This window comes from Antennarius striatus, chromosome 1 (genome assembly GCF_040054535.1).
Source record: "Antennarius striatus isolate MH-2024 chromosome 1, ASM4005453v1, whole genome shotgun sequence".
Lineage (NCBI taxonomy): Eukaryota > Metazoa > Chordata > Actinopteri > Lophiiformes > Antennariidae > Antennarius > Antennarius striatus.
This window is the reverse complement of record NC_090776.1, coordinates 9,974,186-9,985,095: the sequence shown is the minus strand read 5'-3', so window position 1 is coordinate 9,985,095 and position 10,910 is coordinate 9,974,186. Positions and strand designations below refer to the sequence as shown.

Sequence of the window (10,910 nt, the reverse complement as noted above, 5' to 3'; positions counted from 1 at the left end):
TACACAAATACACGGACCCGATACTAGTCAGGTTAACTGTAAGGATAGGGTTCTGAGACTCTGAAGACGTCACCTTTGTGCGTCATTAAGGGTTTGTGCACTCTTTTCTGGCATTTTGGTGGAGCCCTGAGGATGGCGTTCCTATTTGTTCATTTGGTTTTATTTGCTATCTCACTCTAAAAGAGAAAAAAGAAACAATCATTTGCCAACATTTGCAAAAAGCTGATATCCATTGAAGAGGAAACTAAATATAGTTAGAAATAGACTAAAATTAAGGGCTATAACTGCTAAAAAATATAATTCTGGCAGGAATTTTCCAAACTTTTTTCTACAATGGCTTAGGTCCAGTATTAAAGGAGAACAGCCCCTCTAGTCTTAAAATGTGCTTTTGCTGTAGAGAACTATTGAATCCTCTTGGGAAGGTGATTCAGATTTACCTATCAATTCACTACATTGCGTATTTAAGAACTCCACAACCATTTTGTTATTACATTTTCACTTTGAAAGCCGATGTCTACACCTTTTTGTTTCGCTCTGTTTTAACTGGACCGTTATCTCACGCCTGCTTTTCTCAAGTGGATGTTAGACGCTTCTGAAGTTTCTAGTCTTCTGCAGGTCTGAGGATGACCTACCGCTCTTCACCATCACACAATAAGGAATGGTCCGTTGGTCTGTATCAGCATCAGTGATTTATAGTAACAGTTGAGAAAACAATGTTGAATCTTCCAACGGAGCAAATTTGGCTGCTTCAGCAGCTTTCCATCATAGCCGAGTCACACCCGTGCTGCTCTGCTGTCCCTGCGTCATCTAACATCTTGTATCATCGGTCGGGTTGAGGACTACCAGCTGGTTTAGAGGACACATAATGATGACATGTTTTAATACCGTTCTATACCAACACTAAAACATTAAAGCTGATAATAAGACACCCTGACCTTTGAAATCCCTTCAGTGACATCATGTTTATCTCCTTCATCCCTGACTCCAGACTGATAACTGCAGCTCTTGTTGCTGTCATAGTCATTTCCTCAGCTACACAAAAGATGACAACCAAGTGACACGGCCTCGCCCAATAAACAATTAACCCAACTATCACCCGATAATCATCGACTGTGGCGCTAGCTGGCTCCCACTTTGCTAGCAATCATCCCCATTTTGGCAGCAGAGCCTTTTGGAGGAAAAAACATGGAACATCTGGTGGAAGCAGACAGGGGCTGGCGCTACACGATAGGAGAACAAGTGCCTGAAAGCTTCATTATGCCCCAGCTGTTGGGCTCGCTGTTGCCCTCAGCAAAAACAACCCTGGCAGGATGATGTTCCGGGAAAATACACCGCAAATTATTAAAAGCAAAACCTATTTTATGATGTTTTGCAGGGAAATGTGAACAGGTGCTGCTGGTGATTGTGGGTGTTGTTTTTATGTTGAGTTGACCTGTTTGCATGAAATGAGTCAATACCAGCGTGTACTAGGCCTCAGAATGGACACGAAAATGAAGGCATTTATCTTTTAATGTTTTCTTTTTCGCAGCTTTCATAAAGTTTTTAATGTGACTAATGAATAGCACTTGTAATCTTCACTGAAAGAAGAGGAATGTCACTGTGTAGCACTTCTATGCTAAATAAAAGAGCTAGTCTTTAGATGTGAGAGTGGGTCTAATGATGGCGATCAAAAAATGTGCATTCAGCTTGCCTGTCTTTAAACATCTCCGCATCAGGATAAAAGTGTAACTGTATAACTACTAAATGCTGAAGATCAGCAGATCCGTATCATTCTGATCATGTTAACATGTTAAAAAACAAGTTCAAGCGTGTGAATTATCTTCTCAGCCAAAGCAGAGAATGAAACGATCAGCACGTTCATGACAAAGGCACCAGGAATGTTTGGCATGTACATTCAAGAAAGAGATCATCACTGACATGACATGGATGACAGGCAATCACAAAACTATGTGTGGGTGATATAATAACTCCTCTTGGGGTTGGGGTTAGGTTAGGTGATAGAGACGGTATGTCCTCTGTGTCCTCATTGGCATTGAGTCACACACATCACTCAAACTTTTTCCTGACTTAGCACGTCAATGATGTAAGGATCTGAAAGAGCGAGTGAGCAAGAGCTTGAAGGTTGCTATGGTAACCTTCTTACCTTGTTCCTAACTTTTTCTTATTTCCTCTTCTTTTGAGTGGGGAGCTGTAGCAGTGGCAGCAGAGCCCATTCTCTCAGGTTGGACAGCTTGTTCAAGTCGAATGCTATTAGTTCCAGGTCAGCGCCTGGGTTTTCTCGACACCCCAACAACACCTTTTCACCAAGCAGGGATTCCAACCACCATTAATCAGAGTGGTGACAGCCCATGGATGTCAGTAAATATGTTTCCCTCACTGCCTCTTTTTCCAAACACTTTCCTTTCCCAGTCTCCATCATGCCTGTGATCATTCCTCTCCCTTGTTCTTTGAGGTTTAATGTTTAATGAGGTTCATTAACTCTTCTTGTTTTGATTTTTGTTTTTTTTATATGAAGATTCAACAACTGAAAAATTTCCCACTTTTAAATGAGATGATTTCTGGTGCCATGCTTAGTTTTGGTGGAGGTAGAAGAGAGAACATATTGACAAAAAAAAACAACCCCACCAAGGAGCAGAAAATTGCTTCGAGGGGCAGAATTAAACTCTTTTGCTTGTTCCATGCTACACCACACATCCTCTCACGGCCAACAGCTTGTATTTGAATATTTTAAATGCAGTTTTTTTTGCACGGAACATAAGTGTTGGCCAGGTGCATATCAATGTTGCTGGAACAATACGTCTACTCGGAGGAGACAGTGTGACAGTTTCCTCTCCTGCAAGCGGAATAAAGCTGACAAGGGGGATGAGTGTTGGCTGGCATAGTGGTGTGTGTGTGTGTGTAGGGGGGGTGATGTGCAGCCAGAGGGCCAACGGCAGCCAGTTGGAGTAGTGGGTGCCCATCTTGGTTGGCATGTGGGGGCGGCTGCCTGCTGCTGTCCAGAGACAGACGTAACGTAGCCACCCATGTCGGTGCAATCAGGTTGGTGGCTGCAGAACGCAGTCTGTGTTTTCCTCCACCTGGCAGATGGAGCAGCGACCAACCAGTGATGGGACCGCGTCATGAAAATAACTCAGGATGGAGGAGTTAACAGAGAGCAGAGAGAGAATGGAGAGGACAGGTGAAGAGAGGAAGTGAGGATGAACAGAGGCAGTGAGAGTGACGCCAGGAAACAAATGGTGACCTTTAGATGGAAGATGGATTTGTTTGCGAACAAATGTTCTCGCTGTCAACGCCTGCTCCAGAGTGACCTTCACACTGACGCAGAGCTGACAGGGCTCATCTGTTCATCTCTGAGTCCACTTATCAACACTAAGTCATAATATTAACAGATGAGATGCATGTTTCCTCTGACATCACAGTCACGCTAACTTAATCCCTATAGGCTGTAACCATGTGGGCCCAAACCGACTCTCATAGCGCTTCACTGGGCTTACGGGATGAGAGACAAATACAGAAATACGTGACCTGATCAACTGTGTAATATATTTAATATAAATGTTGAAAATTCTGAAAATATCAAAAGACCCTTGTTTGGTAGAGAAGTTATGGTAATGTTTTTTACCTGAGTAAAACCCATAAGCAGAATTTAAAATAAAAGTTTAATTGTAAAAGGCACAACATCGGAAGAGAGCTGTTGAGTGTCAAAGGTTTCATGAAGAGTTTTACATGTATTTTCTTGAGGAATAAAAAGGAAATGGCCTCCTATGTGCATCATGTCTGACATTAGTGTGTACCTCAGTTTGGTTGTGAAATGTTTTCACACGTCTTTAATGCGTGTGAATGCTGGCCTTCCTTGTTCAACCGACAGGTTTTACATTGAGAAATAATAGTGGTGACACTGTGGCAGTCCATGTAGCCACAACATCCTCAGTTAGTTTTACCTGTTCACTATCAAAAATCTAAAAGCGCAATGAAATAATTAAACGTTGATACCATTAAACATTCACCGTTTCAGGCTCAGCAGTCGTCCCTACAGCCAGCAGATGGCAGTATGAAGCTAACAGTTAAACCAGGCGACAATGGTGATGCAGATATCTTAAAATAAAACAGTTTAAATCAGATTATTTATGGTGTCATCAGAATGTAAGTCATTTATGATAAAGACTCTAGCAATAAAGTCATCGGTTTCATTTAGAGCCAACTCCTCAGGCAAAGATCCCAAAGTGTCTCTGTTCACACACTGATACATACAGTAGATACTAGTATACAGTCAGTCAATTGTACAACGTTTGAAGGATACAGAAAAACAGATATTCAAAAGTTTGCTTTCACTGCCCCATCCTCCTTATCAGCAGCCCATAAATATCTGGATCCTTTCTGTGGGCAGAATCAAATGAATTATAAATCATTATTTCCAATCAGAAAGTCTCTGTTAATATCCTCTACTGTATGAATATGATTCATCGTCTGAAGCCAAGGACAAGATCCCCAGTATTTCCTCTTCATTCAGTTTTGTGAAAAGATATTTTATATTTTACTTTCTTGTGAAACTTCAGAAGAACACAACTAAAAAAAAAAAAGCTTTAAATTTAAAGCTGTATTGCATGACTTAAAGACAGTGTCACTGAGGAAAAGACAGGAGGCAGAGCTGGAGGTAGCAGAGATGAAGATGCTGAGGTTCTCTCTGGGAGTGACCAGGATGGATAGGATCAGGAATGAGTACATCAGAGGGACAGCACATGTTAGAGGTTTTGGAGATAAAGTCAGAGAGGCCAGACTGAGATGGTTTGGACATGTCCAGAGGAGAGATAGTGAATATATTGGTAGAAGGATGCTGAGTTTTGAACTGCCAGGCAGGAGGCCTAGAGGAAGACCAAAGAGGAGGTTTATAGATGTAGTGAAAGAGGACATGAAGGTAGTTGGTGTGAGAGAAGAGGAAGCAGAAGACAGGTTTAGATGGAGGCAACTGATTCGCTGTGGAGACCCCTGAAGGGAAAAGCCGAAAGGAGAAGAAGAAAAAGAAGATTGCGTGACTTGTGCATAGATACTACAGAACGATTACACATCACAACTCATAAACTAATAAAGACTGCTGACAATTTTCAAACCAATTAAACCAGGCTTGTAAATTGTGATTTTGCTTTTCAAACTCAATCTGCTTGTTATCTACTTAAAGCAGCTCCAGATTTCATGTGTGTACACACACTATAAAGACAGTCTCAGTCTTTGATTATTCGTAATGGGTTTAACTCTCCTACAAACCATGACATTTAATTATTCACTATGTTGTCTGGAATGAGGCTCCAGGAGGACGCCAGCAGACTGCGGTGGAGATGTGAAGCTGTCTGTCCTTGGATGCCACCAGACAATGGAGGAAATCTATGAAGGTAAATATGCTGTGCGACGGCAGACTTCATAGACGAGCACTCAGATCTTCTTCACCATCAAAGGAAGAAAAGAGTCAAAAGGTGTCGGCTACAGAACGGATGCTTTCTGATCAATCCAGACATTTAATGGTTGAAGCAGCTGAGTCAAACACCTTTTGTTTTCAGTCCCGCCACGCTCTCACTTTACTTTCTTTTCTCTGGAACGCGTACTATTTGTCACCGCAGTCAAGTGGTTTCTGAAGAGACTAGCAGATTGTTCAGGCACCTCCGCCTTAAGGCTGTAGGAACACAGCCTGCATTCACATTCAAAGACATGTTGTGCCACCATAACAGCCCAAATGTTGGGCTTGCAGTCGTTTCTGACAGAAATAAGAGAAGAAGCGTGAGTGTCTGCTTTGGGACTGTAATTACTCTTTCTGTCTGCTGCTGAGGACAGCTCCAAATTATCCACCAGATACCGGGAAATCCCCAAACTACAGAAGTCGACAGCCTCCACTGAGGCCTGTACCAACGTCTGCAAACACTTTTTTGCTAACAAAACTCATTATTTTCAAGTTTAGTCATTCTGTCTTCTAAAGTGAAATCAGTCCACACGGATCATTCATGCTCAAATAAAATACAAAACAAGAAGCACGAAGTGTCACCACAAGATATATATTTTATTCATAGACCAACAATAATAAACAAAATATAAAGCATAACATTTAACGTCTTATGGGCAGAGAAAAATAAAGTGTATAATTTTATACAAGACATCTAAAAAGACCAACTGAGAGCACAAAAACACAAATAATGGCTATGAACTAATACAGTGGACAATTTTAACAATGGGAAAAAGCAAAATATAACTTGGAGTGTATAAAAATTACAAATTTGCTTGCAAAATATTCCCTACTGGGTAATTACATTGACCCCGAGGGTTAAAGAACCTTCAGGATCAGGACTGCTGCCTTCAAGGACATCAGAAACGCCACAAAAACCCCGGTCATGTCTCAGATTGGTAGATACTACTGTTCCTGAAACAATCTCACACTACTGGTTGATGAGGTCATTACCATCATCATCATCATCAAGCAGAGATCAAAATCTGCATGAAGAGAAAACTCATGGCTTTGTGGTTCTCTGCAGTTCCTACAATGTTAAAGATTAGCACCACTGGGCTAGCATGAACATCAAAAGCTGAGATAATCTAAATAAGTACTGTAAAAAGGATCCAAATGACATCAACCTTCACCCACTGTGTGTTTGTCTAGTGTTACAAAACCAGAAGGAAATCAATCCACTTCCACCACAGTGGGGGGCCGAGAGGAAACAGGACCAAAGCTAAGAAAACTAGGTTTTCTTTTTCTGAGATAAGTTTTGAATATATAATCAACTCCTTTGAGCCTCCTTTTTTGTTCCTGTTTACAAAACCAGCAACATTACGCAGGTGAACGGTCTGATCGTGACACATGCATGCACTGAATGCACATTGACCGAAACAACAGGAACACTTTTGAGATTTAAAAGCTACGAAAGCTATTTACACGCTTCTATTTAAACATGTCCCTTTGTAAAAAGCTCCATTTTACTGACACTCTTTATCTTTACAAGTACAAAATGCAAGATTTGTATTCCCATACATGCTTGCAGTAAATTCCTGTCACGTCATGCAATAACACTTAGGGTAGAAAAAGTTACCGCCGTGTTACTCATCACCTTATTCTCCTAAAAAAATAATTGGTAGCAAAATATAATTTAAAGTTTCAAGAGTCATGCATTCTTTTCAATCATTTCTGTACATAATTCAGCTGTTTGCTTTTTTTTTTTACGGTCCTGAGTGTGCAAAAAGTCAATATTTGAGATGGCTGAAAGTAAGACTAATGTTGGGGCTGCTGCGAGAGAAAATGACAAAAGCAGAGGCAACTTCCTGCTCTCTTTACACAGCCTTCCACAGAGTTTGAATAACACAAAATCAGACTACACTTTGTGTCCACTTTGTTTAACTAAACATTTGCAGAATAGTACAGCAAGGGAGATGTTTTCAAGTTCTGTGCAAGTGCCTATTACATTCCTATCAATAAAACAATAAAATGCTGCAAAAGTATTTTGCAAATTGGCAAAGCTTCCTGAAATGAATGCAGGATAAATAACCCTATGACAATGGCTTGGGTGGCTGTGAACAACTGCCACTCAATATACTTTGCTGACATTGCTTTATGTGAATATTAACATTTTACAAAAGTGCATCATCCTCCTCATGACCTGTGATGAGCCGCTGTCTTTAAGTACTCATACATGTTTTTAAAAGAGCTGTACTTTGTCGTTTGTTTCTGTCTGAACTGCACTGTTAAACATCATGTTGTCAGAGTAACAAAGGCTGCATGAACGACAGCATCAACACGTGTCAGACTTACAGTATAATCCTTCACACACTGCTTACAAACGGTGCTGAAACATTTCCATTACATTATCGCTGGGTCACATTTGTAAATGTCTTCATAACCTCTTTCAAATGCCCAAATACAGAGACATGGTCAAGTGAAATGCATTCAACATATTATTACACCTGTTACAAAATCTTTATGAATTAAACATGCAATTCATTTCTTTAAAACAAATGTTGACTTTTAAAATGTCAACACAAAATGTAAAAATCATTAAAAAAAACAGAAAAGAAAAGGAAAACCAGAATCTCCTGATTGATATAAATGTTCTGCCCTTCAATCACTTAGATGGCAAAGATTAAAAATCTTGTAATCAAAATAATTCTAGACAAAATGGGAGTTTGTGGTAACGCGGCGCTGCTTTACGGCACTCTAGCCTCAGAAAACGTGCGTAAAAAGTGCTGCGGCAGCTGGTGGGGAGGGAGGAAAAACTGTTGCGGAGTGAAAATGAGCTAATTGAGGAGGGGCTCGTCATCTTTGTGTCGTTGTGAAGTCATTCTTGTCTGTTTATAGTCTGTGTGTTTTTAGTCACCAACACGAGACGTGGTGTTCAGATATCGGGTGATGAAGGGTTCTCTAGGAGACGCTGGAGCAGTGGATGCTGGGGGAGCCCATCTGTGTGAGAACCTTGTCGAGCCACTGCAGGGGGCCGTTCAAGTGCAGCTCGATCCAGCAGGGGGTGCTGGTCACCGTTTGTCGCCTGGGGGACACACAAGAGGAACGGAAACAGACCATGAGCGCACAGAGGAAGCCGTTTAAAAACAAAGCATCTTTGATATTGCTGGGCTGTCTCTGTGTGAAGTCGCTCAACAAATCCTTAAACACCCCCCCAGACACAAGGAGCGCAACTTAACCAAGGTTTTATGCTTCAGGCTCTCAGTGTGTTCCCACAAAAACATGCCTTTGGTGTTACTTCTGTCAAGTAACACCAAAGGCAATCGGACAAGAAACAACTTGTTTTCAAAGGAGAATCATAGAATATAGAAATAATTATCATCTCCTCACATCTACCACAGTTGTTCAGCGCTTTCATTTGTCTTTACATTTATCGACTCACTTGTGAGCATTTTTCAGTAGATTCATATGGAACAGGTGAAAGTTTGGAAACAAACAGCGTGAAGCGTGGGAAAGAACAGCATGAAGGCTGGGGGTAGAGAAGGAGCGTCTGATTGGTCCAGTAACCTAAATCCTGTTTTTAAGTGTCTCCACATGTCAGAATTTGGTCTGGAAGGTGGGCAGTCACACAGAGATCCCCCCTGGAGGAAACCCTCCTGTGCTGAGCCGACACTCTGCTGAGTTTGTTCCATCTCCTCCTTCCTCATTATCAGTGAGTCAGACTGAATGGAAAACAGGGAGGGGCTGAAGAGGGAAAGTCTGACAGCTCAATGTGTTTGCTTAAAAATAGGATCGTGTGCCAGGTGGAGGCAGTTCCCATTGATGAGGGCGCGGCGATGTCATAGGCTGGACTCACGGTGAGCAGACGTCTTTGAATGAGGGGGGCTGGATTGTGGATGTGATTCACGTTCTGTTTGTTGCTGTTGTCTGTGTTTACATAGCAGCGTGAACGTCCTCTTTGCACAACAGCAATTAGAATGTTACCGACAACTTACCTGTGGGTTTCCCTGTCTACTGAGCAGCTCAACTCTGTGGCCTCTGAGGTGTACCGTTTAAAACATGAGTGAGCGTTTACCGCTAACCGACTGCTGACCCATAACTCCAGCTCACCTGTACTCGGCTCCCCATCCCTTGACGAAGCTCATTCGGATGGTGCACATCCTTGTGAGCTGGTACACGGCCTCGAAACCCTGGTTGACCGACTGGGCTAGCAGCGCAGCAAACTCCTGGTTGTTGAAGATCTTCAGGTTACATCCTGCAGGACACAAAAAAAAGACAAAACTAAACATCAGTCAATGGCCGCGCCTGGGTTCACCCAATACCCAGAGTTCACTGCTTTTGCTGTGGCTGGCTTAAAGCAGAACACCAGAGTTCATGTAGAGTATAACTTTATTCATCCCTTAAGGAGGTTCCGTCAGAGAAATGAATTTAGCTGCTGTGAGGAGTAACAGTGCATTTGGGAACAAATATTGTGTAACACCTTGATGGTCTTCTTGTGACAAACAATATTTTAGAAATGAAATAGTGAATAAACTGGTTGTAATGAAATGTAGTTCTTAATTTAAAAGTTTATTTTATTTATGGGAACCTCCCCAGCAAAGAAATGACATCTGCTTCACGGTGGGATCACACTGTGAATCAGCTGTGCTCTTACACATTGCCTGAGAATGCTTAAACAATGTGGTGTCATTTTCTTTCTGCTTAAATGATACATAGCTCAGATATTTCCTACACTTGTCTCACGTCAACAGGATATGGATTCATTTACTTTTCGTAGGTTTATGTTATTCTGAGTGTAGTGTGAAGGTGCTACAGAGTCGTTAGGTAGTCCAACCAAAAAGAAAACACTTGTGACGTCAGCTGGGTTATTATTCAGATAAGAACTAACATTGCATACTTGTGTAGGGGAGAGGGGCTTGTGTTGACACTTAGTAAGACGGATGTTTTGGGGAAAATCTTGCAACACTCTCATCGCACACGAAGCAAGTTATTAATCATGTTAAAAACAGATCACTGTGAACAGAAAAGCGTTCCACAGGACATCCTCAGACTGGTACTGAGGGGAAGTCAGGAGCTCTGCTGTGACGATACAGCAGCGGTAAATATTTTCCAACTTACAGATTTTAAAGAATTAGGAAAGATTCTTAACAGCCTGCCTAACAAGTCCCTTCGGTGTATGTTTGTCATAGATATTTCAGTAGTTATACTGGAAATGTGGTGGTGGTGGTGGTGGTGGAAGGTCATCCCCATCAGTGTGGGGTTCATGTGTTTGTTATTGCTGTTATTTGTTATAGTATTGTGTTTCTGATCCTAACATTACAAACTGTCAAAGTTCAAGGAAACATGAATTAATACTGTGTAAGTAAATGGTAAAATGAGAAAACATACATACAAGCATCTGGATGTCCTTGATCTAGTAAACTAGTAAAATGGACTGCACCTTTACATGGAGAGCATGTAGAGCTTTTATCCAAAGGACTAA

The 10,910-nt window shown here is 41.5% G+C and overlaps 1 protein-coding gene across 1 annotated transcript in view; it reads right to left on the bottom strand.

The window, feature by feature from the left end:
- Positions 1-6,022: 6,022 nt before the first annotated feature.
- LOC137594267 (mothers against decapentaplegic homolog 3) overlaps positions 6,023-10,910 on the bottom strand; it is a 40,143-nt gene continuing 35,255 nt past the window's right edge. Inside the window, exons 7-8 of the mRNA XM_068313642.1 lie at positions 9,539-9,683; positions 6,023-8,513 (exon numbers count right to left, since the gene is read on the bottom strand). Coding sequence (XP_068169743.1) covers positions 8,390-8,513; positions 9,539-9,683 — 269 coding nt within the window. The 3' untranslated portion in view covers positions 6,023-8,389. The remainder of the gene's footprint in view (positions 8,514-9,538; positions 9,684-10,910) is intronic.